This window comes from Ziziphus jujuba, chromosome 3 (genome assembly GCF_031755915.1).
Source record: "Ziziphus jujuba cultivar Dongzao chromosome 3, ASM3175591v1".
NCBI classification, from domain to species: Eukaryota; Viridiplantae; Streptophyta; class Magnoliopsida; order Rosales; family Rhamnaceae; genus Ziziphus; species Ziziphus jujuba.
The window spans coordinates 19212267-19239901 of NC_083381.1; the positions used below are offsets into that span (position 1 = coordinate 19212267).

At 37.8% G+C, this 27635-nt stretch overlaps 1 protein-coding gene across 1 annotated transcript; it reads left to right on the plus strand.

Annotated features, from left to right (window-relative positions):
• The first annotated feature begins 1488 nt into the window (after window positions 1–1488).
• On the plus strand, window positions 1489–27012 carry LOC125420409 (probable LRR receptor-like serine/threonine-protein kinase At5g10290). The gene is made up of 2 exons (XM_060815385.1): window positions 1489–1642; window positions 26588–27012. Exons 1-2 carry the CDS (start codon window positions 1489–1491, stop codon window positions 27010–27012), a joined length of 579 nt encoding a protein of 192 aa, XP_060671368.1.
• The last annotated feature ends 623 nt before the right edge of the window (window positions 27013–27635 follow it).

Sequence of the window (27635 nt, forward strand, 5' to 3'; positions counted from 1 at the left end):
TTTGTCTCGGCGAGATCTATCTCCTGGTATGCCCAAATCTTTTGTTTGAGCTCTTCGACGGTGAACCCTATATTCCAACCTGTCTCTGATACCACTTGTTGTGATGCTTTGATCACCAAAAAACACACAAAACTAATACAGAAAAATAAAAAAAGGCAAAAGGCACGAAAATTGAGAAGAAAAAGATGTATTATAACTATAAAATTTATACAACAAAAAACTTCTCTCAGCCTCTCTTAAAAACCTGTATTTTCTATACTGTGTGTTATGTGATACAAGACTGACAATGAACATCTATTTATAATGCTCTCTCTAGGGTTTCTAGGGTTGAAACCCTAATGGGCTTGGACTTTAGGAGATTAAAGGCTGGACCCCCACAAATTGTTGTACATTCTAAAGCTAAACAATAATTCCCTTTCTAGCAATGTTCTTGCAGAAATTGGGATGTTGTTTAAGCTTCACAGCTTGACCTTGCAGAAAACAAATTAAGTGGACCATTTCCCAAACATTTGGAGCAGTTGTGCAAAACTACAACGCTTGAACTTGAGACACAATAGATTCAATGGGGCTATTCCATTTCAAATTAGGAATTCTCATTCTCTTCGATATGTTGATCTAAATTAGAATATGCTTAAAGCAGAGTTGGCTATAGAGCTAAGCAAATTGTACTTGTTAGAAACACTCACTTGTTAGAAACACTTAACCTCTCCCATAACAATCACTCTGGCTCAATACCATCTTCGTTTCAAAAGCGGACAAGTTTGAATTCCATTGATGCATCCTACAATCAGTTGGAAGGTCCTTTCTCCCCCCATTAGAGCCTTCATTGAGGCCCCAATTGAAGCATTGGAGCATAATAAAGGGTTGTGTGGAAAGAACACTAGCTTGAAGCCTTGCCACATATCTAAAGAGAAAAATGGCAATCAAGCTGCAATACTAATCATAGTATCCATCTCTGACATTCTATTTTTATTATTTGTCATTGTTGGGGTACATTTTATTCGCCAGAAAGGAGCAAGGAACATGGATCTACTAAGAGAAACACAAAATGAAACTTTCTTTGAAGCGTGGAACCATGATGGGAAAAAGGCCTGTGAAGAAATAATTAAAAAACCAGAGAACTTTGATTCCAAATTTTGCATCGGAGTTGGAGGGAATGGATGTGTTCATAAAACACTGCTACCAACTGGTCAAGTTGTTGCAGTGAAAAAATTCAATGAGAAAGATTGAATAGGGCATCAAGAAGCTTTCAAAAGTGATACAAGTATTTTGCCAAAAGTGTGCCATTGAAATACCATCAAGCTTTTTGGATTTTGCTCACATACAAGATACTCATTTTTGGTGTATGAGTTCGTGGAACTAGGAAGTTTAGTAAACATATTGAGCGATAATGTAAAGGCAAAGAAGTTGGAATGGTCTAAGAGAGTGAATATTGTCGAAGGTTTAGCAAATGCCATATCCTATATGCACCATGAATGTTGCACAACTATGGTCCACAAAGACATATATATATCAAGTAAGAATATCTTGTTGGATGATGAATATGAAGCTCATATCTCTGACTTTGGTTTTGCTACAACTTTAGATCCAAACTCATCAAACTGGACTCCATTTGCAGGAACCATTGGCTATTTAGCCCCAGGTAAGTGTTCCATCAAATTGACTCCTTGTTCTTAAATCCATAACATGTCTGTTGGTTCTTTTTAGTTACCAAGAAAGTTCATGGTTTGATCATTTCTCCCCAAATAAAAAATTAAAAAAATTAAAAAACGAAAGAAAAAATCATTTGAACAATAGAAATGGTACTTTTTATTTTTACAAAACAAGAAGTTCCTAATAGAATCATGAGAGATTTAACTAGCAAAATGATTCAAGACCAAATCGTATTTATTGTATGTATTTTTTTACATAATATGTTTTTCAAATAGCTTCAAAGACAGATTTCTAGATCATGCATGAGTACTAAGTACTTTATGCATATTTACTAGACATATTAACTTCAATGACCCAAAGAGATTAACTTGAATGATCTGACTATCTTCTGTTAATGAACTTTTGAGGCCTCTAAATACATAAATTGACGATGTATATAATTTAATCTAATTTACTGATTGTGATGAAAAAACATATACTTGACTTATATGCAATTGGCATTTACAAAGTATCTGATTATCGGAACTATTAACTAAAAGCCATATTTCTTTGAAGAGCTTGCTTATATAATGGAAATAAATGAGAAGATTGATGTGTACAGCTTTGGAATCGTAACATTAGAAGTGATTATTGGAAAGCATCCAGGAGACCACATGTCATCTCTATTACCATCACCATTACTAGCTGTTGATATGCTTTTTAATGAGGTACTCATATCATCTCCATTACCATCACCATTACAAGCTGTTGATATGCTTTTTATTACCATCACCATTACTGGCTATTGATATGCTTTTTAAAGAGGTACTCATATCATCTCTACTACCATCACCATTACTAGCTGTTGATACGGTTTTTAAAGATGTACTCGATCAATGTCTCTCACCTCCAAAAGGGCTAATAGCAAATTGTGACATCCCATTGCAAAGTACATCAGAATTTTCTTAACGTTGACCGAGGTTGACCGGGTTTAACTACCATTGACCGAGGATGAGTGCATTTTGACTTTTTGTTTCGGGTGGAATTTTGTATTGACCAAAGCACCATTGCGAAGTATGTGTTTTCCTGAGTTCGTAGACTAGTAGCACGTCGAAATCAGAGTTACCGTTTGAAAGTTATGAGCAAGACAAGTTGCGGTCTGAACTGTCCGAGGGTGCCAAGTTTGACTTTTTATTTATGGAGAATTTTGATTTGACTCTTATATGGTTATAAAGTACTCGTCGATATGAGTCCATAGACTAGTGGCACACCTAATTTGGACATCTGGTTAAAAAGTTATAGACTCGCAAAGTTATTTAACTACCATATTATTTTATATTATTTTATTGGTGTACAGAACATGCGCCACGTGTTGATTCCTCGGCCTATCCCGTGAGTGCACAGTGGCACCCACAGGTATTTTCTTCTTTGTCTAGCCAAAATGGAGTTTTTTTTTTTTTAAAAAAAAGGAGGAAAAGAAAAAGGGGGAAAAGGGAGGGAGAGAGAACGGAGAGGAGAGAGAGAACAACCCCACTGATTGGCCACCGCCATTGCTTCATTTCCAGCCACCATTCCATACATGCACCAGCCCACCAGCTTCACCTCCTCTTTTCCAACCAACCCATCAAAACCCATGGCCAACCGACCGTCGACGTGCCCGGATAGGAGCTTTTTTCGGCGGCGTCGTCAATCACTTCAAACCCAAATTTCTTCCCCATTAGGCCTCCATTTGCTTCACCGCCGATGTAACACCCCGTCCCAAATCGCATCGGAATCTGTGCACGTTGACCGAGGTTGACCGTTGACCGAGCGGGTTAAAAGTTGACTTTTTGCTCCAGTTGGAATTTCGAGTTGACCAGGGTATCGTGGCGAAGTGCATGACGTCCTGAGTTCGTAGACTAGTAGCACGTCGAAAACAGAGCTACGGTTTGAAAGTTATGGGCAAAACAAGTTGAGGTTCAAACTGTCCAAAAGGTGCCGGGAGTTTACTTTTTCTTGAGATGTAATTTTGTATTGACTCTTGTATGGTTGTAAAGTACTCGTCGATACAAGTTCATAGACTAGCGGCACGCTTAAATCGGACGTTTGGTTAAAAAGTTATGACGTTTGAATTTCGCCGGATACCGTATTATTTTAATATATCTGGATTAAGTGCACAATGATGCCACGTGTCAGCTTCTTATTGGTCCACGTGGCATGAACAGTGTCACACAGGGGTTTTTATTTGATAAAATTCTCGGGGAAGAGAGAGAAAGAGAGAGAGGAGAGAGAAAAAGAGAGAGTCCACCGACCACCGAAATTTTTCAAATTTTCCGGCCGAGTTACTATACATGCACCGGCCAGCAAGGTTCCCTTCCCCATTTCCGGCAAAACCTCCAAGTTTCACGGCGATTGGCCGCCGGATGGGCCCGGATCGGACGTCCGAAGATCGGCGGCGAGTTTTTCCCTCCACCGCCGGCCAGTGTGTTTTAAAAATAAAATGTTTTAAAGCTGTATTGGAATTAAAATTAATTATTACTGTTTCTGGGATTTATTTGATGTCTTGGTTTTCGGGGAATACGAACAAAGGGTTTTGTGAAAAGGTTTTAAAAGGGGAACTTTTCCAACTGAGAGAATTGTAAGGGTTTTGAGAGAAATTATTATTTTCCAATTAATTATTATTTATATACTTATTACCGTGGTATTATATTATATAGTAGATAGGGTCACTCACTGAGATGATTAGCATCTCGCACTCTTAAATTCCGTTCCTCTAGGTACCAGGTTGTCGGTGTTTATTCGGAGTGGACTTGATCTACCTCGCTGTTTAGTTCGTGAAGTACCCTGTTCTTCTTTTATTGCAGTTGTAATATTTCTTTCACTCTTGCTGTATTCAATACTTTGTAGTACTTCATAAAGCTCTGTATACTGTATGGGACACTTATGTATTTATATTGCACTGGATTACTGTATTTATTTTGAAGTGCTGAAATTTGTGGAACCAACTTGTAGTACTGTGGGAGGAATAAGGGGACAAGTATAGAAGTGCGTTTTCAATGCAGGGAATTTTATGGTAAGTCCATCCTTTAGGGGAGGTTCTGCCGGATTTTCCACAGGAGGGTCCGGTAGGGTTTCCCTGGGATCAGAGCTTGTCTAGGGTTCCGGTGGGGAACTTTGGATGGGTCCTGACAGTTGGTATCAGAGCATAGGTTCTTGTAATCCTAAGGAACTGTGCATTGCTGTACAGCCCATCCATAAATTCTTCCTTTTTGTAATCGTGCTTAAGTGTCCCTGTTTCTAAACTCTTGTTTGTTTCCTCAGAATCTACTACGATGAGTCGGCGGGACACACGTAGAACTCGGGAACGCTCAGCTGAGGTTCCGGGAGTCGATCGAGCCTTAGAAATCTGGTCTCTCAGCTAACTAGAGCCTTAGGAGGTTCAAGCTCTAGTAACCGCTCCGTGGATCAGGCTCGACGTTTAGGAGCCGTGGAGTTCGATGGAAGCCAAGCCCCAGCTGCAGCCTTGAAGTGGCTATCTAGCATGGAGAAAATCTTGGAAGAGGGGATGCAGTTGTAACACCCCGTCCCGAACCATGTCGGAATTTTTGCACGTTGACAGAGGTTGATCGTTGACCGAAGGGGTCAAAAGTTGACTTTTTGATCCGGTTGGAATTCTAGGTTGACTGAGGTACCGTTACGGAGTACACAATGGCACGAGTTCGTAGACTGGTAGCACGTTGAAAACGGAGCTACGGTTTGAAAGTTATGAGCAAAACAAGTTGAGGTCCAAACTGTCCAAGGGGTGCCGGAGTTGACTTTTTATTCATGCAAGGTTGAGCTTTGACTCATGCATGGTTGTGAAGTGCTCGTCGATACGAGTCCGGCACGTCCGATTTGGACATGTGGTTTGAAAGTTATGGACCTGTAGAGTTTTTCAAACACTGTATTATTTTAATATTAATTTTGAACGTATAACGATGTGCCACGTGTGACTTACTGAAGGTGACCATGTGTCAGCATGGTGAAATGCCACATGTCAACCATGTGTAAAATCAAATTATTTTTATTATTATTTTAAATAATAATATTATTATTTAATTATTTTTATATATTTTATTTTCTTTTCTTTTCTTTTTCTTTTTCTTTTTCTTTTTCTTTTTCTTTTTTCCCCCACGTGGGAAAACACCCTTCTTTTTTCTTTTTTTTTTTCTTTTTTTTTTCCTTCTTCTTCCCCGAGCATCAAAACACAAAACACGCACAGTTTTTTTTTTTTTCTCCCACCGGCCGTCTCTCTCTCTCCCGTGTTTAACTTTTCCGGCCACCCATACAGTACACGCGCCGGCCACCGTCCAAGCCCACCACCTCGCAACCTCAGCCACCAAATCTCCCGGCCAGCCGCCGCCGGAAGCGCCCAGATCGGGCCGCCTAAGTCGCGGTGGCGAGGTGAAATTTTTCCGACGATTCTCGCCGTTTCCGACCAACCCAGCCCGTCCCATACCTCTATCCCACTATTTTCGACCCCTCCGAGTCCATTTCCGGGGTTAGTTTGCCCAAAATCCCCACCGTTTGAAAGATCCCTCAAGTTTAAATCCGGCCAAAGCTTTCCGGCCAAATTCCGACCACCTCTGGCGGAATTGGGGTCGATGGAGACCGGATTGGTAATCCTCGTTCCATGAGCTTCGATTCGGTATATTATTCGCCTTTTTTGGATAACGTTTGTGTTTTGACCCCCCAGGTACCGGATATTATTTACTCGATTAAAATATTAATTTATTTGACTGTGTGTGAATTGTATCTTAGGAGCACGGGTGAGTCATGAAATTGATCCCATGGTGGATCATGGTTTAATTGCGTGCTTGAGGTGAGTGACCCACCTTCAAATTAATTTTGGGAATTTAATTGGTGAATATATTATGTGTGATTTAAATATTTGGAATTTAATTTTTATGTGCCAAATATTTATTTGATTTATTGTGGATTTATTGGTGAATTTATTGGATTTAAGAAAAGGTGCATTTTACAAATTTATGCCATGTGAAATTATTTTATGGTTTTGAGAATTTTGAAATTCTTGTGGTTTTAATATTAAATTGTGCATGATTTGATTTTCAAATATTTCAAAGAAAATATTTGGTTATGTTGGTGATTTCAATTTTTATAAAATATGCCCATGGAATATTATGAGATTTAATTATTATATTTCGAGAATTATTTATGCTATTGGGAAAATGTGGATATTTGAATTGGTGGATTTGGGAGTTGGTGGATTTGAAAATCATGGAATTTATGGTATTGATTATAAAGAAATTGTGGAGAATTTTCGGGTTCAAGCGGATGGAATATACCCGCTGTGTTTATGCAAAAATGTGAGATTTGATACAGAAATTAAATTCATGGATTTTATGATTTTTAGATGCACCGTGCACGTACTGGTGTTCTGTTTATATGTGATATGGTTAGTGTGCACACGGTTGTGATTAGCGCGCAGGTGGGTGTGAGGAGCGCGCAGGTGATATTATGAAGTTGTCCTGTGGTTGCCATCGGATGAGGGTAGGCCACCCCCCATGGCCGGGACACCAGGTTAGTAGCGGCGCAGTGGGACGCCACGCGACCGTATGCCGGTTTCTTTCTATAACCTCCTGTCTGGCGGTACCTCGGGACGTTGGGTACTGTTGGCGCCACTGATATATAGTGGGTGCATCAAATGATTTTCAGAACTGTATTTTAAAAAAATAAATTGTTTTAAAACTGTATTGGAATTAAAAATATAATTATTACCATTTCTGGTATTTATTTGATGTCTTGGTTTTCGGGGAATACGAACAAAGGGTTTTGTGAAAAGGTTTTAAAAGGGGAACTTTTCCAACTGAGAGAATTGTAAGGGTTTTGAGAGAAATTATTATTTCCAATTAATTATTATTTATATACTTATTACTGTGATATTATATTGTATAGTAGATAGGGTCATTCACTGAGATGATTAGCATCTCACACTCTTAAATTCCGTTCCTCTAGGTACCAGGTTGTCGGTGTTTATTCGGAACGGACTTGACCTTCCTCGCTGTTTTAGTTCGGCAGTACCCGTTTCTTCTTTTATTGCAGTTGTAATATTTCTTTCACTCTTGCTGTATTCTATACTTTTTAGTACTTCATAAAGCTCTGTATATTGTATGGGACACTTATGTATTTATTTTTCGCACTTGATTACTGCATTTATATTGAAGTGCTGAAATTTATGGAACCAACTTGTAGTACTGTGGGAGGAATAAGGGGACAATTTTAGAAGTGTGTTTTCAGTGCAGGTAATTTTTGGTTAGCCCTACCCTTAGGGGAGGTGCTGCCAGATTTTCCGTTGGAAGGTTCGGTGGTATTTCCCTGGGATCAAGGCTTGTCTAGGGTTCCGGGGAAGGAATTCTGGACGGGTCCTGACAGTTGGTATCAGAGCCCTAGGTTCTAGTATTCCTAAAGGACTGTGCATTGTTGTGTGTCCCATCCGTGTCTAATCTCTCGTTTTACCCGTCTTAAAGCGTTCTTTCCGTTTGTCTCGAAGCAAATTCGTTGCCCGAGTTTGAATAACTCTAATCTTCGAGGGTGTCAATTAGGATCATCTAGCCTAACGGGGAATTCCTATGGCCTAGTCGATGGTCGAGGATGCCTTTTCTTTTTTAAGGTCAAGCTTATCATCGTGAATGGTATCTGTTTCGTTCATGGAGAAGAAGGATGATTGCCTAAGGATGTGTGTCGATCGATTTCAAGGCATCAAAATATTTTTTTTCCGATCAATTATCAAAATTAAATACTTTTCAAAGTGGTATTTGAAATTAAAGGTGTTTTATTCAAGTATTTATGGTTTGTATTCGTACATGTATTTGTATGTTATATTGTTTGATATTATACTGCACCATATGGAGGCGGCGAATCAATGTGGTCCATGTAGAGCTAGCCCCATGATCATGTTACCTACGAGTCCAAGGGATTGGACGGCCAATATAGGCAACCACCCTGGTTTGTATTGGTAGCAAAGTGTCGGCGACAGTTGGAATCATGGATTACGTAGCATGTAGAAGGTGTCGTACGTACCTCCATTACAAGCGTGCATATTTTATTTTATGCTATGGATTTTAAGATATGATTTTGTGCACTTATTCATGTTTTTATTATGCGATACACCCCAAGGGTATAAAGATGTATGCGATACACCCCAAGGGTATAAAGATGTATGGAATGCTCACTAGATGACATTATGGTTTGGCACGATAGAGGAAGTTGCAGGATTCGAATAAAGGTACTTAAGTCACCGACAAGTAAAAGTGGGGAATAAAAACGTTTGAAGTAGTTTAGATCCTTGCCCATTTCCATGTCGGGTGGGGAGATGTAAACATGGATTTCGTGCTTAAATTATCATTCACAAAGAGAAGCTACGACAGCGTTTAAAGAATCAAGCAAGATCCGGATAGCGATTAAAGTTCTACTTGGTTGTTGATGAGGTTAATGAGATGAGGGTGATTCCTTAGGCATGGTTAGATGATTAAGCATGGTTATTTTCATTCTAGAAGCTAAGATCTTGATATCTTATTTCCTTGGAGATTTAAGGTTCGTATTGGTGGTGCTTTATCGATTCAAGGTGGTTGATATTGTTGGTGATAATTTACAATGATAAGGAGTACGATTTTTGGGACGTAGTTAGAATTTGAAAAGTGTGGAATACTTTATTGGGTTAAGGATCTAGTGATTTGTTCATAGTATTGGTGGTGATGCTAGAATTAAGATTTAAATTCCTTATTGCTTGAGGTGTGGATTCATGGAATTTATTTGAAATGGGGGAAACTTAGGGTTTTCAAGAATGGTATTTGGATGTTGAGAAATTTTATTCATGACCTTGATGAATTTAGTTAAAAGAAAGATTGATGTTTGTCGAAGTTAAGACTATTGGTTAATCAATGAGGAGCAAGGGTTTTATAATTGTAAGTACTAGGAGGGTAATCGAAGACAAGTGAATTAATCTCAACCTTAACTTGGTGATACCAGTATTTGAGGAAATTAGACTTAAGTTCTAATCTTACCTTTTGAATTGCTGATCGAGTTACGAGAGTTGGTTGTTGGTTTAAGGATGCATGCTTCAGAAGCACTTTATGGTTAGCGTTCGACTATGACCAAGACTTGCAGGTCGTGTTCTCGTGGACTAATTTGAATATCCTTAATTAGTGGGCATGAGAAGGAAAGTTGCACAAGAGGAAAGTTAAAGTCACTATTAGGCGTGATGGTAGTATAGTGATAGTGGATGAGGCCTCTATTATACTTGCTTAGTTACGCTGCCGACAAGTGGAAGCGGGAAAGCAGACATCGGCATGCAGCGTAATTCACGTGTTGTTGCTACAAAAGGACATCGAAGACCTGTCAGAGTCTCATGGTGAATTAATTTAGTCAAGGAAACAACGTGGAAGCTTGATGCACAAATCCGTGACTGATGTTCTTATGCGTTTCAGCGACGTAAGAAATTTCGAGGATGAAATTTTTGTAAGGAGGGAAGGTTGTAACACCCCGTCCCGAACCATGTCGGAATTTTTGCACGTTGACCGAGGTTGAGCGATGAAGATATGGTGAGGATTTCTGGGTTCATGTTAGAGGGAAACACCCGGAAGTGGTGGCAAATAGAGAAGACTCGCAGAAGGCATACGTGGGATCAGTTCAAGATTGCCTTCTCTACTGAGTTTTGTCCTCCTGCCTACTGTGAGGCAAGAAGGAGAGAGTTCGAGGAACTGCGACAGGGGAACATGACAGTGACCGAGTACGAGAGGAGGTTCCGGGAACTATCAGAATTCTGCATGCACCTGATTCCTGACGATCACGCGAAGAAGGTGAGGTTCATAGATGGATTGAACGAGAGCATCGGCTACACCCTTTCTGGGTCAGTACATCCCACTTATCAGTCCGCCAGGGATGCAGCGCTCGAGCTAGAGAGACAGGCGGAGATACGCAGACCCTCGAGGCGCAGATCATTCGAAGGTTCGTATAGCGGGGTACCTCGACAGGGGGCAGCTAAGAAGAGTCATAGTTCAGGCTCAGACAGTGATGGGTTCAGCCCACGAGGCAGATTTCAAAGGAGAGGCGGTTATCGTATGCCCCAACCAGCGCGCCATTCCATTAGCGGCGGCACGAGTTCATAACAGCGCTCTGGGTTTAGCCCCAAGCCATTCTGCAGACGTTGCAATAGAGCACACCATGGGATTTGCCAGTATGAGGGTGTGTGCTTTCAGTGTGGACAGGCGGGACATATTAAGAGGAATTGCCCTTATGGAGAGACGGGAGTGTTAGGGGCGAGCCCACCATCACAACAGGCCAGTGGATCGCGGGGTCAGAGTTCCCGAGGGAGTTATGCAGTAGGAGGTTCATTGGGATCAGTCCCACAGCCTGTTGGGCCGAGCAGGGGTAGAGGACGGAGGCCCCAGCAGATAGGTCAGGGTCGAGTGTTTGCGATGATGCAGCAGGAGGCCCTAGCTACACCGGACGTGGTGACAGGTACATTGAATATATTCGGTAATGATGCACTGGTACTTATAGATCCGGGAGCAACACATTCATTCATCTCCAAGGAATTCGTCACTCGGGTCGGTATGACCCCTACTCCTTTAGGATGCCTAGTAGAGATAGCCACTCCTGCAGGAGAATCCTTGTGGCCTAGCCAGTTAATCAAGGAATGTTTCTTTTGCATCGAAGATCAAGTGATGGAGGTGGACTTGATCCTGTTGGATCTATCCGGACTTGATGTAATTTTGGGCATGGATTGGTTGGCAAGGAACCATGCATCTATAGATTGTTTCAGCAAAGAAGTCACATTCAGGAGGCCAGGGTTGCCAGAAGTAGTATTCCGTGGAGGAGTTGGAAGGCCCTTACCGAGGTTGATATCTACCATTACCGCCAAGAAGCTATTAAATAAAGGTTGCCAGGGGTATTTGGCTTATGTGATAGATACCCGGGTAAGTGGGGTCAGGTTGGAAGACATGCCCGTTGTGAGGGATTTCCCGGATGTGTTTCCTGAGGACTTACCACGATTGCCTCCGGAAAGGGAAGTTGACTTTCCCATTGAATTGGTTCCGGGCACCGTGCCTATTTCTCTACCACCGTATCGGATGGCTCCAGTGGAGTTAAGGGAGCTAAAGGTCCAATTGCAAGATTTGGTAGATAAGGGGTTTATTAGACCAAGTATATCGCCGTGGGGAGCTCCAGTTTTGTTTGTAAAGAAGAAGGATGGTAGTCTAAGGCTGTGTATAGACTACCGACAACTTAATAAGGTCATCATCCCTAATTGCTACCCGTTGCCAAGGATAGATGATCTATTTGACCAACTCCAAGGTGCCAAGGTGTTCTCCAAGATCGACTTGAGATCGGGATACCATCAGTTAAGGATCCAAGAGTCGGACATCCCTAAGACTGCCTTTAGGACGAGGTACGAACATTATGAATTCCTAGTGATGTCGTTCGGACTCACCAATGCCCCAGCAGCTTTTATGGATTTGATGAATAGGGTGTTTCGTCCGTACTTGGATCGTTTTGTCATTGTATTTATCGATGACATTCTGATCTACCAAGAGCCAAGAAGAGCACGTGAGACATTTGAAGAGAGTGCTCCAAACTCTAAGGCAGCATCAGCTATATGCTAAGTTCGACAAGTGTGAGTTCTGGTTGAATCAAATGGGTTTTCTCGGACATATCGTGTCGGCCGAAGGCATCTATGTGGACCCTGATAAGGTAAAGGCAGTGTTGAGTTGGGAGCGCCCTACCACTGTGAGGGAGGTACGAAGTTTTCTTAGATTAGCGGGTTACTACCGTCGTTTTATAGAGGGGTTTTCGAAGATCACTAGACCGCTTCATAATTTAACTTGAAAGAATGTTGAATTTAGTTGGACGGACAGGTGTGTACTGAGTTTTCAGGAGTTGAAGCAAAAGTTGACATCCGCACCTGTTTTAACTTTACCTGATGGAAATGAAGGTTTTGAGGTCTATTGTGATGCGTCCCATCAAAGGTTGGGTTGAATGCTAATGCAGAATCAAAGGGTGGTAGCGTATGCATCTCGGCAATTGAAACAACACGAACGACTTAGAATTGGCGACGGTAATCTTTGCTCTAAAGAAGTGGAGGCACTACTTGTATGGGGCCACATGCCAAATTTATACCGACCACAAAAGCCTCAAGTACATTTTCACTCAGAAGGAGCTAAATATGAGGCAAAGGCGATGGATGGAGTTGTTAAAGGATTATGACTGTGTGATTGATTATCACCCAGGCAAGGCGAATGTAGTGGCAGATGCTTTGAGTAGGAAGGCTAGTGGATACCTCGCTCACATCCAAGTCATCCAACTACCTCTCATGGTGGAGTTGAAGAAGATGGGGGTGTTAATGCATATGCATCCTTCAGGAGTTCTTATGGCTAGTTTCCAGGTACGACCGGTGTTGGTGGATCATATAGTAGAGACCCAAATGGAAGATCCTAAGTTGAGGACAATTAAGGGCAAGGTACAAGAAGGTCTTGATCCGGAATTTTCCATAAGGAGGGATGGAGCCCTCGTGTATAAAGGACGACTTTGCGTTCTGGATATCTCAGGACTCAAGAAGGAAATTTTAGAGGAGGCGCATAGCTCGATGCATGCGATGCATCCTGGGAGTACCAAGATGTACCGAACGCTTGTTAAGTATTATTGGTGGATTGGTATGAAGAGAGAAGTGGCAGACTTCGTATCAAAGTGTTTGATTTGTCAACAAGTGAAAGCAGAAAGACAAAAGCCTTCGGGACTACTCCAACCCTTACCTATTCCCGTGTGGAAGTGGGAAGAACTCAACATGGACTTCGTATTCAAGCTTCCTTCCACACCTAGAAGATACGATGGCATTTGGGTAATCATCGATCGTCTCACCAAGTCGGCACACTTTCTACCGGTACGAGAACGTTTTTCACTCGAGAAGTTAACCCAGTTGTTCGTGCAACGCATTGTAAGTCTTCATGGGGTACCGTTAGCCATCGTCTCCAATCGAGATCCGTGCTTTACTTCACGACTATGGCGGAAGTTGGCTGATGCACTAGGAGCAAGACTTAATTACAGCACCGCTTTTCACCCGCAATCTGATGGACAAGCAGAGCGCACAATTCAGATATTAGAAGACATGCTAAGGTCTTGCATTATGCAATTTTGCGGTAGCTGGGATGATCAACTTCCATTAATAGAATTTGTCTACAACAACAGTTACCAGGCGAGTATTGGGATGTCCCCGTATGAAGCTTTATATGGGAGGCAGTGTCGGACACCTTTGTGTTGGAGTGAGGTAGGAGAAGAGAGACTCCTTGCAACAAATAATGCGGTCGGATCTGAGTATTTAAGGATGACCTTGGACAAGGTGAAGATCATTAGGGATCGATTGAAGGTTGCCCAAGATCGACAGAAGAGTTACGCCGATGTGCGTAGAAAGGATTTGGAATTCGAGGTAGGAGATTGGGTATTCCTAAAGTTATCTCCACGGAAAGGAGTAGTACATTTTGGTCGACGAGGTAAGTTGGGTCCTCGTTATATTGGGCCTTACGAGGTTACGGAGAGGATTGGCCCTGTGGCGTATAGGTTGGCGTTACCGGGAGAGCTAGCTCGAGTACACAACGTGTTTCATGTGTCGATGCTACGGAAATATATTGCAGACCTTTCGCACGTACTCGAGAGTCCGGACATAGAGTTAAGGGAAGATCTTTCGTATGTGGAGCAGCCAGTACAGATTTTGGATCGCGAGGAACGGACGCTACGCAACAAGACTATTCCTCTAGTTAAAATCTTATGGCGGAACCACTTAGTCGAGGAAGCAACGTGGGAGCCCGAAGCGCAGATGCGTGAGCAGTACCCGTATCTATTCCAGTGACGTGCGAAAATTTCGAGGATGAAATTTTTGTAAGGGGGAAGGTTGTAACACCCCGTCCCAAATCGCACTGGAATCCGTGCACGATGACCGAGGTTGACCGTTGACCGAGTGGGTCAAAAGTTGACTTTTTGTTCCAGTTGGAATTTCGAGTTGACCAGGGTACCGTGGCGAAGTGCATGACGCCCTGAGTTCATAGACTAGTAGCACGTCGAAAACGGAGCTACGGTTTGAAAGTTATGGGCAAAACAAGTTGAGATTCAAACTGTCCAAAAGGTGCCGGGAGTTGACTTTTTCTTGAGATGTAATTTTGTGTTGACTCTTGTATGGTTGTAAAGTACTCGTCGATACGAGTTCATAGACTAGCGGCACGCTTAAATCCGACGTTTGGGTAAAAAGTTATGACGTTTGAATTTCGCCGGATACCATATTATTTTAATATATCTGGATTAAGTGCACAGTGATGCCACATGTCAGCTTCTAATTGGTCCACGTGGCATGAACAGTGTCACACAGGGGTTTTTATTTGATAAAAGTCTCGGGGAAGAGAGAGAAAGAGAGAGAGTCCGCCGGCCACCGGAATTTTTTAAATTTTCCGGCCGAGTTACTATACACGCACCAGCCAGAAAGGTTCCCCTCCCCATTTCCGGCAAAACCTCCAAGTTTCACGGCGATCGGCCGCCGGACGCGCCCAGATCGGACGTCCGAAGATCGGCGGTGAGTTTTTCCCTCCACCACCGGCCACCGCCGATTGACCCACTTCCGGCCATTTTCTGGCCACACGCGCCTGACACCCATCATCCTCTCCTCAAGTCCGGCCGACCCACCAAATTTCACGGCCATCGGACCACCGACGCGCCGAGATCGGAGCGTTTTCCGGCGAGGGGCCGGAAATCTTCAAACCGTGATTTCTCCGCCGTCCGGCCTCCGTTTGCCTCACCACCGGTCCCGTTGGATTGCTCTCCCCACGATCTACAAATCTGCAAAAAATCACGACCAACGGCCACCGTACGCACCGCCGTCGGCGACGGTTGCCGGTGACCGCGGCTGCTCGCCGGAAAGTACTGTTCCGGCGAGTACCCAAATTCCCGACCGGCTCCAGTCCACTGTGTTCGACCTCCTAAACCCGAATCCGGCATCCGTTTCCACCAATTCGCAATGGTTTGGGAGAATTGCGGAGCCGAAATCCGAAAAGCTTTCCGGCGAAATTCCGACCCCGTCGGGTACGATCATCGGAAATTAAGACCGAATCTGTGATCACTATCACTCGAGCTTCGATTCGGTATATGATTCGTAAATTTTAGTTATCGTTTGGTGTTCGCTCCCCGGGTACCCATTTGGGAATTACCCGAATAAAATATTAATATTTGTGGTTTGGTGTACTGTGGATGCTTAGGTGCACGTGCGAGTAGCGGAGTCGATCCTACGGAGGATCTTGATTGAGATACGTGCTTAAGGTGAGTGACCCATCTTCAAATTAATTTTGGAAATTTAATTGGTGAATATATTATGTGTGATTTAAGTATTTGGAATTTAATTTCTATGTGCCAAATATTTATTTGATTTATTGTGGAATTATTTGTGAATTTATTGGATTTAAGAAAATGTGCATTTTACAAATTTATGCCATGTGAAATTATTTTATGGGTTTAAGGATTTTGAAATTCTTGTGGTTTTAATATTAAATTGGATATGATTTGATTTTCAAATATTTCAAGGAAAATATTTGGTTATGTTGGTGATCTCAATTTTTATAAAATATACCCATGGAATATTATGAGATTTGATTATTATATTTCGAGAATTATTTATGCTATTGGGAAAATGTGAATATTTGAATTGATGGATTTGGGAGTTGGTGGATTTGAAAATCATGGAATTTATGGTATTGATTATAAAGAAATTGTGGAGAATTTCCCGGTTCAAGCGGATGGACTATACCCGCTATATTTATGCAAAAATATGAAATTTGTTATATAAATTAAATTTGTGGATTTTATGATTTTTAGATGCACCGTGCACGTACTGGTGTTCTGATTATATGTGATATGGATATTGTGCACATGGATATGATTAGCGCGCAGATGGGTGTGAGTAGCGCGCAGGTGATATTATGAGGGTGTCCTGTGGTTGCCATCGGATGAGTGTGGCCACCCCTCCATGGCCGGGACACCAGGTTAGCAGCGGCGCAGTGGGATGCCACGCGACCGTATGCCGGTTTCTTTCTATAACCTCCTGTCTGGCGGTACCTCGGGACGCTGGGTACTGTTGGCGCCACTTGTATATAGTGGGTGCATCAAATGATTTTCGGAACTGTGTTTTAAAAATAAAATGTTTTAAAGCTGTGTTGGAATTAAAATTAATTATTACTGTTTCTGGGATTTATTTGATGTCTTGGTTTTCGGGGAATACGAACAAAGTGTTTTGTGAAAAGGTTTTAAAAGGGGAACTTTTCCAACTGAGAGAATTGTAAGGGTTTTGAGAGAAATTATTATTTTCCAATTAATTATTATTTATATACTTATTACCGTGGTATTATATTATATAGTAGATAGGGTCGCTCACTGAGATGATTAACATCTCGCACTCTTAAATTCCGTTCCTCTAGGTACCAGGTTGTCGGTGTTTATTCGGAGCGGACTTGATCTTCCTCGCTGTTTAGTTCGTGAAGTACCCTGTTCTTCTTTTATTGCAGTTGTAATAATTCTTTCACTCTTGCTGTATTCTATACTTTGTAGTACTTCATAAAGCTCTGTATACTGTATGGGACACTTATGTATTTATATTGCACTGGATTACTGTATTTATTTTGAAGTGCTGAAATTTGTGGAACCAACTTATAGTACTGTGGGAGGAATAAGGGGACAAGTATAGAAGTGCGTTTTCAGTGAAGGGAATTTTATGGTAAGTCCATCCCTTAGGGGAGGTTCTGCCGGATTTTCCACAGGAGGGTCCGGTAGGGTTTCCCTGGGATCAGGGCTTGTCTAGGGTTCCGGTGGGGAACTTTGGATGGGTCCTGACAGCCGGTCCCATTGGAACACCCATCATTTGATCTACATTTCCTCCAAAAATCACTACTAGTAGCCACCGGACGCACCGCAGGCAGTGACGGTTTCCAATGACCATGGTGGCTCATCGGGAAACCGATTTCTGATGAGCTCCTAGTTGCACCGTCCATTCCCTTCCACTAATTTCGACCCCATGAACCCAAATCTGGGGTTGTTTTCTTCCAACTCGCAGCGGTTTATGAGATTCGAGGATCCAAAACCCAAAACCTTCTGGAGAGATTCCGGCCACCTCAGGTCCAATCTCCGAGAGGTAAGACTTAATCCGTGATCCTCGCTTCATAAGCTTCATTTCGGTATATTACTTGTAAATTTTGGACACCGTTTGTGTTAGCTCCCTTGGGTACCTTTGTATAAAATATCCAAATAAAATATTAATTTATTTGATCTTGGGTACTGTTAATATTTTAGGTGCACATGTGAGTCGTGGGACCAATCTTATTGAGGATTGTGATTGATACGCGTGCTCGAGGTGAGTGACCCACCTTCAATATTATTTTCAGTTGTTAAATTGCATTTATTTTTTTATAAGTAAATGTTTGGATTTAATATTTTATGTGTTAAATATTTAGAAAAATTATATTTGGAATTTTGATGGCACAATTTGAATAAATTGAAATGTATATGTGCATTAAAGCATATTTTGATTTTGATAAATTATGGAGATTTTATTTTTATGAAATTCAATTTTAAAGAAATCGTGAAATTTTATGCATTGATTAATTAATAAATTTCGATGCCAAATTTGGGGTTAAGTAAATATATGTGTATGAAACCCATATGTTGAATTCTAAGAAATGGTGAGTATAATTTTATTAAATTATTGTTGATGTCAATTGCGGGTTATTCATGATTATTTCAAATGTATTATATGAGTTTATGCACATGTGGATTTCTATGCGGATTTCAATGCGGTTTTATTTGTATTAAATTTGGAGGATGTGAAGAAAATATTTATTTAAATGTTAGGAAAATGATTTTATGGTATTGAAAAATATTGGATATATTTATATATATATATATATATATACCTTTGGATATTAAGATGGTCGATTATTTGATGAATTGAAGTTGTGGGTGTTATACCTTGTTTTATAAAAATTGAAAAATTGGTATATATATATATATATATATGGTTTTTAGACGCATCCATACAGTACTGGTGTTCTGTAGTTGTGGATGTAATTAGCGCGATGGTGGAGTGTGATGAGCGTGCAGGTTTATACTCTCCCGTGGTTGCTATCAGACCGAGGGTAGGCAAGTTTGATATTGGTCATAGCCGCCTCCCTCCGTGGCCGAGATTGAGTTTTCAGCATCAGCACTGCTGGGACACCAGGACGGCCTGGATGTCGGTTTTCTCTCTATAACCTCACTGCCAAACGGTGCCTTGGGACGCTGGGCACTGTAAGGCATCACTGGTATATAGTATGGTGCGTCAAGTTATTTTTCTCCCACCTGATTTTCAAAGTTAAATGTTTTCAAAATGGTAATTGAAATAAAGAGTGTATATTGTGTTAAATCTTGCGTGGTTAATTTGATTGTGCCAAATTCTTCTAATATGAAATTTGTGCCGAATTCTTCAAATATGAAATTTGCTATTTATTTATTTATTTATTTAGCTGTGATCTTATTTATCTTGTGGTAATTTACTATAAATTCAATTAATTGTTATTAATATATTCTCAAGGTAAATTTCAATTCTTAATATTTGTTACTGTTTGCATTTATTCATTTATGATGTCCTTACTTTTCGGGGTATATAAATATTGGGTTTTGTGAAATGCTTTAAAAAGGGGGAACTTTCCCAACTGAGTGAGTTGTGAGAATTTTGAGAGCAACATCATCTTCAAATAATTACTATTATTATTCTAGCATTATTAATATTATGGTAGTAGATCGGATCACTAACTGAGATGATTAGCATCTCATGTTTTTAAATTCGTTCCCCTAGGCTTAGGTTAGTAGACGTTGACGTCTGAGGCAAGCTTTACTTCTTTTCCATTGCAGATAATTCGAAGAGTGCTGTCTTTCTTCATTTTCCTATTTCCTATCCTGTAATATTTCTTTCTTTTCTCTGTTGTCACAACTTTTATTTTCATGTTGTAACTTAAATGCTTTGTATACTGTATTTGACATTATTAAATAGTGTATTGCATGGATCCCCTATTTATTATTTATGAAGTGCTGTAAATTTGTGGAATGAATTGTAGTAAGGTGAGAGGAATAAGGGGACATCTTTAGAAGTGTGTTTTTCGTACAGGGAATTTTGTGGTAAGTCCAACCTTTAAGGGAGATGCTGCCGGATTTTCCTTGGAAGGTCTGGTAGGGTTTTCCTGGGATCAGGGCTTGTCTAGGGTTCCGGTGAGGGATCCTGGACGGGTCTTGACACAAATCAAGTGGTCTGCATTGCAGAAATAACATTTGCATGCCTACAACAAAGTCCAATCTCAACCAACTATGAAGCAACTATCTCAGAAGCTGTCAACTCCTTCACCATCATTATCAGAGCCTTTTCATATGATTACAATAAAGCAGTTGTTTGATTCTCCAACATGGACATCCTAAACTGCTTCAATTTCTCCTTGTTTGATTGTTTGATATCATCTATGTGTATGCATTTTCTTTTGCTCTGTCATTCTTCATTAGTCTAGAATTGTTTTTCTTTTCTTGTGTAATAAGATAGCTGGAGCTTGGATATACCAGGACTTGGTTATGGCGTGTACTTAATGTGTAAACTGATTTTTGTTACATCTAGCTTCTAGACTGTCTAATGCAGAAAAAACATGGTCTTGTATTAGTGATGGAACTGAAGCAAAATTTACAGTCATGTGACATTTACTAGAACCATGATGTGACAAAGTTTTTGGACCATAATTTCTACCATGAGGCATACACTCTTATCCTGCTGCAACATCATTTATAATCCCAGGCCCTGCAAAAACAGATCCAATTATCACCTGCCTTGCAATTATATATGATCCAAAATAATCAAATGCATTGCAGCAAATTTACCTTTTCTACGCTGCAATGCTGCATTCATGATTTTGGATTTTTTGGTTTTCCTGAGAACGAAGGTCTTTTTAAAAAGAGCTTGAGACCATAAAAAGCTACTAAATATCTGCCAAATAAAAGTAAGAATCAAAATACTCAACCAACGAAACTATTTGACTTTATAATAACCAAAAAGAATGACAGTTCAGAAACTAATAGACCACCTGAATGTTGTTGTTGACTAAGATAACATCACAGACTTAAAAGACACAGTTCAGAGAGGGGTTGATGGAATTCTTGTCTAACCAGTTGATTCCATTTTTAAGTATAACAAACTAGATAAATATAAAATATTGATTTTGTGGTGAAAGAAAGTTAAATTTTATTTTATTAATTTTTTATTATTTATTATTTATTATTTTCTTCTTTTTTTGTAAGGAAGCCGTCCTTTGCTGAAACTGAAAGTGGCTGTCAGAATTCTCTCTGGTGTACCATATAGTATAGCGGATAAATAAATCAAAACAGATATCTCTGTCTCAAGTATTTATTTACAAGTTTCCTAAAAAAAATTATTAATTTACAAGTAATTATAAGAAACTTTATATTATCGTTGTTATGCTTATGGACATATATGCATGGAAATAACAAATTGGTTTAGTACATCAAACCATTCACAAAATTTCTATAAAAATGCATATTTGCCTAATATAACAACATAGTTGTATCTAAACATAGGAATTAATTTTATAACTAATTTATCATATTTTAAATTTCAATTAGAATAACTTCATCTAATTCCTGTTATGTGAAACTATCATTTATTGATGTATGTCGGCCCTTTTTTTTTTTTTTTTTTTTTGGGTTGAGAAAAAAATGTTTTATAGTAGGCATCAGGGTGGCATAAAATGTGAGTCGGATTCTTTCGGTTAAACTACCACTCTTAGTTATTTATTGCAATATACCTATGCGGCCCATCAGTTAAACATTAAAATGACCAAACAGATACATAAGGAGTATGTTTTTGCCCGGCAAGGATTGCTACCCACACTACATAGGATATAAAATTACTTAAAAACCTTTTTTTTGTTTTTTTTGTTTTTTTTGTTTTTTTCTATTTTTTTTCTTTTTGAAAATTTTAACCAATTTTTCTGTCGTCTTTTATGGGATTTTTTAAATTCAGCTCTTATCTTAATCAACATACTTTCCCTTCGGCATCAGTTTTTAACCAATTGGTGCAACAATTTTTATTTCAATCTTATCTAAAACTTTTCTTGACTTTTCCATTAGGATACAAACTACTTCCCAGTTCCCACAGCCACCATCGACAATAATATAATCTTCCATGCCATAAGAGACGAGATAGATAGGCACAAGATTCCTCCACCACAAATGGTAATGAAAAATGAAAACTCAATAATCACCAATGAAAAAAAAAAAAGAAGACCGTAATTATTTCGATTGGAGAGGTTTGTTACCGATCTTCGCTACAAGTCATCAGCATTTATGTCTGATTGCTGCTATTTCTTTGCTGTTGCTGTGGGCCATTAAGTGGGCTATTAAGAAGAAACCTAACCCTAAAGAAAACTGAACAACTAATTAGAAAAAGAAATACATCAAATGGACCTTTTTGGTAATTATATATAAAAGCATAGTGGAGATAGCAAATTTGGTCGTGCAAAAGGCACCACCCTTGAAAAAGATTGAAAAGGTGGGAAACTCGAAGAACTATAAGGTCCAAATTGAGAATAACCAGTAAATTTCTCGCAATGAACATTTGTTAGTTCAAAATATATAGGAATAATATATTCTCAATTCAATTAAGAAATTAAGATAAAGACTTCTGTTGCTTCCAGTTATTAATTAAAATGTTAAACCAAAAAAAAAAAAAAAAACACGGATACTTAACCAGAAAAAATGGATAATATATATATGCACCGAAATTGTGGAATTATATCGTTCAGCAAAATATACAACACTTTCTCCAAATATATATATATATATATATATCATCAAAGTTAATAATTTTTCCTTCTCATTTTGATATCTCGATTCTATGACATTTCAATTGTAATTATGAATGACTTATTAACTAAGCCAACGTACTTTCTCAAAAAATATCTTTTTTTAACTACACTATATGAAACTATAGTTTGTGAACAATAATGTTTGAGCCAAATTGCTTAATTATAAAAAATATTTATCAAATTACATGACAAATTTAATAATGTAAGTCAATATATTACTAATTGAAAAACTATAATATAACCTATCCTTAAATAGATATCGGATTTACAAATATAAATCAATAAAATATTATCATATTATTGGTGGTCATATTGGTTATAAATGTGGTAATTAACAATTGATTGGTGAATGTAGTATTATGCTATTATGTCTATGTATACCTCAAGTAGTATGTATGACCGACATGGAATTTTATGTTTTGTTTCATGTTTATATCGTGTATTTTTTTCCTTTTTTTAGTTGTTTTATGTTTATTGTTTATTGTTTATTGAGTTGAGTTTATAGTGCATAATCGCGCGTAGAACCCAAAGGCCACAAGTCTTTTTCCGCCCACAAATGGAAGGACAAGAATCCTCTCCACTTCATTTGAAATGGAGGATCACAATTTGGATTACCCAAATTGTGCCACATTAACTTTTAAAATTTAATGGTTAGATTTATTCCATGTTATCGCTATTAACTTGGAAAAAATGTCATTAGTCTTTGATTTGTGCTAATTTTATTATATGATTTAGAATTATAAATAAATTAATAAAATATGGCTATTCATAATTGAATTGCTAATTGATTGATTAATTTTAAAGAAAACATCCCAAAATATAATATATTTCTATGATAATTATCTTTTAATAAACTGTAGAATTAAATAATAAAATAAACTAAAAACAAAAAAATTAAAAAGCAAAGCTGATTGTAAAATATGACATTTATGTATGTATTTTGTATATGCAATGATTATATATGAATCTGCTAGTATTATATGAATAATTTAAGATAAAATATTAAAACTTTAGAGGAGATGCATAAAAGTTACTGTTTTTAATTACTTTTAGATTCTTAAATTCTAACTCAATATATATATGACATATATATATATATATATATATATGTATATACACATGTATAACATTTATATATATATAGAGGATCTTGAAAGCTCATAATGAGCTATAAATATTGTATACGACGGAAAAAAAAGGAAAAAATATATTGAATCGAATACTTTATTAGAAAAATTTCATAATGAAAGGAATATATATATATATATATATATATACACACACACATATACACAGGATCTTGAAAGTACATAAGAGCTATAAATATTGTATACGAAGGATAAAGAAACAAAAGTGAAAAAGGAAAAAAAAAAAAAAAGTATATTGAACCGAATACTTGGTCAGAAAATTTTCAATGTTGAAAGTAACCTTTTATCACTTGTTATCAATAATCATTAGAATTATAGAAAAGAATGCACCACATAAATAAATTTTCAACATGTATATATATATATATATATATATACAGAAATGCTACAATGTAAATGATATACATACAGATCCATAGTATTGATTAAAAAATCATCGTCAATATCGTTTTTGTATGATAGTATTGAAAATGATTTTTTCAGAAACCATCGTCAATATTGCAGATCCGCATGTGGACAGTCCGTACTATAGCATTTCTCTCTCTATATATATATTTGAATATTTATACATATATATCAAGAAGTTGCAATAAACATGCCATTAACTGCTACATACTCCATTCTAATATGCCTTTACCAAATGTTAGGAACAATCCAAAAGGAAGATGTGGAAGGATGCCCTCCCATATCATGATCAATATTGAACTTCATAAAAGGATGATGAATATGGATATTTCTTCTTTCCAAGTTATACTCTAACTTTACGAACATCATAAAAATATGGAATACGAGTCCAAAAATACTCCGATCTTCAATCGTGACATACAATAAATTTTCTGTATAATTCATCATTATAATTATATATAAATATATATATATATATATATATGCATTTTATGTTGGGTGGTGAGGAGAGTTCATACCAGTTCTTATAATATAAGTGAGATATGCCTATCTTTTCAAATTCTTAAGAATCTCCAAATGCTCCATGTGATCCTTAAGGTTGGAAACTTTTAAGGAAGAAAATAATAAGTTAATTTTGGATATAAATTAACAAAAAGAAAAAGAAAAGAAAAAGTTACATTCTTTAATTTAACAAATAATATTTTCATCTTTCTTGCATTGAACATTCAATGAGAATGAGTAGAAAACCTTTTACTTGTCTTCTTCATAAAATTGGCGGCTTAGGTAGTGCCTAATTTTATATTTAAATCGATTGGTTAAGAGACCAAATTTATAATTAGCTCTCCAACAATATAGGATATGTATTTAAGCCAATGAACCCTTAACAATCTCCAAAAAAGTTTGCTTTCTCTGATGTTAATCTTCATAATCCCGTAAATTCCAAGTCTGATTTGTGTATTAAAGAGGGGTTCTTTAAATTGCATTGGATTCTTATCCAAAAATACTTTTCATTGTGTATGGATCTGCTTAATTAGTTAATATTATTCTTGCTACTGAGCCAATCTCATCTTAGTAGAATGGCAAGTTCTTACAGCAAGCAAAGCAACTAAAGCAGTTCTTAGGGATGTACTATTAAGTTGTTTCAACTAAAGCAGTTCTTAGGGATGTACTATTAAGTTGTTTCCTTTTGCGTGTCATTCTGCCAGGTAATTAGCTTAAAAGCCTAATACTGCATTAAAAGGAGTAAAACCATTATCTGTCATTCTGTGTGATACCTCCTATCCAGCCCATAACAAGCTAACATAACCCCGCCATGGGTCGTTCCATGTTCATGCGTGTCCTTTTAAGGATAGCTGCTAATCCGTATTTTAATAAACGTGAAAATGACTGTATATATATATATATATATATATCCTAGTATATTGACTTATATTTTATATTTTATTTTTTTATTGTTTGATGAAGCAATTAATCTGTTCATAATTGGTGCTTATAATATCATGAATATGTATACTTAATAAAAACAATGAAACAATTAAACAGAAGGGTCGAAGAGTCCATTATTTACCACCCCAACCCCCCCAAAAAACAAAAAAAAAAAAAAAAAAACAAAGCCACGCTATAATCATTACCAAAAAAAAAAAGTCTGTTATAGAAAAACTAAAAATTATGAAATGTAAAGTAAACATGAGTGTGATAATGCTATAAGTATCTAAATATTTATCAAAAATATTTATTAAATTATTTATGTTAATATATTATTAATTAATATATTTATATAATTTAAATATGAATAAATAAAATTTTAAATATATAAAAAAAATTTTAAATATTATAATATTATTAATCATATTATTTGATGAATATTATAGCTCTGTCTCTAATATCTTTTTTCTTGGTAAAAGTATATAGACTACAAGGCATTCATGAAGTTACTAAGCACGTCATTATCTGTCAGTACTTTACAGACGACTTTCTTATTGTACACATGTTTATTAATCAAGAAAAGAACTTCCCAACCTTTTGTATTATTCATTTATTAATATAAATATAACAGCAAAAAAAAAAAAAAAAACAGTAAAAATAAAGCGGAGACTTTTTTTTTCGACAAAGCATGTTAGTATGGTGTTCCACGACAGCTCGTCCCACGTCAGCATGTTCCACATCAGCTTGTCTTTGTTTATCTGTTAATCAAGTTGTTTTAACTAGTTGTCTGACGTGGCCTTTTATAGTTAGTAGCTCTAACTAATTTAGTTAGAAAGTTGAAGAAACAAGGTGTGAAGGCTTATTTTGTATGAAAGCTTTTCTTTCTTTGTAATTGCTTTGTACGATTAAAAAATAATAATAATAAAAACAAAATCTGTCAAATTACTCCATTGATCAGCAGCTATGGATTCTTCAAGATCAGCTTTTGCTTGGTTGGTTAATTTTCTGCCATTGAATTTGAAGAGCTTGGATATCTTGTTGGAATGAAGACTTCAAGACGTGTTTGGATCTCTATTGGAGAAACATATGCTTCTCACTCAGAGGTCACAATGATTCAACTCAGGAATGAATTGCAAACAACAAAGAAAGGTGCATTGAAGGTTATTGAATACTGCAAAAAGATGAAGAAGATAGCTCATCAATTCTTTGCAGGAGGATTCCTTGTTTCAGAGAAAGAGCTTGTCATATGTATATTGATAGGTTTAGGGCCAGAATATGAAACCATTAGAGTCAGTTACACCAGCAGTCTACCTTTACCAAGTCTTCAAGAAGTAAATAATTATCTGGCTCATTATGAAACCACTCTTGAGCAGAATAGCGTTTCTGGTTATGTTTACATCTTTAAATCTTGTTTCTGCTTTAAATCATCAACTGCAACTAAATTCTAATAATCCTCGATCTTCTTTCTCTACTTTTGTCAATCCTGCTACTCATTCTGATGCTTCAAATGGGAATTACACTGCAAATGGTTAATTCTTTCTATAATGATGAGTCTGGTTCTGGCAAATCTGTTCTTTCTGGTTATTTTGAACGAGGTGGTTATTTTGATAATCGTGGCAGAGGATTTTATGGAAGAGGCAGAGGAAGATGTCGAAGTAACAGTGGTTGGAGGCCTCAATGTCAAATCTGTGGAATTATTGGTTATATGGCTAATGTTTGTTACTATTGGGATTCTAATACTGGTAATTCAATTTTTCAAGGAAATCATGGGATTAATGCTGGTTTTAATTCTCTGAATAACAATTTCCAGCCTTCTTACATCTCCACTGGTCCTAATGCTCAGTTCTCACAATGTGTTGGTAGAATTTGATGCTAAAAGTTGCTTGATTAAGGACAAACAGTTGGGAAAAATTATACTCCAAGGAATTCTTGAAGATGCGCTGTACAAGCTTCAAATACCATATAAAAAGCTTGGTCAAAAACCTGAGTGGTTGCGGTTGAAGAACCTGCCGTTACCAATTACCAATTATTTTCATACTAGTCTAGACTCAAATTAAGCTGTTTGTGTGCT

Excerpts from the sequence above, each read along its gene's own strand:
- LOC125420409 (XM_060815385.1), top strand. The coding sequence starts at position 1,489 with ATGGTCCACAAAGACATATATATATCAAGTAAGAATATCTTGTTGGAT. Across the intron at positions 1,643-26,587 it reads CATTGGCTATTTAGCCCCAG|AGCTTGGATATCTTGTTGGA; the intron begins GTAAGTGTTCCA and ends TTGAATTTGAAG.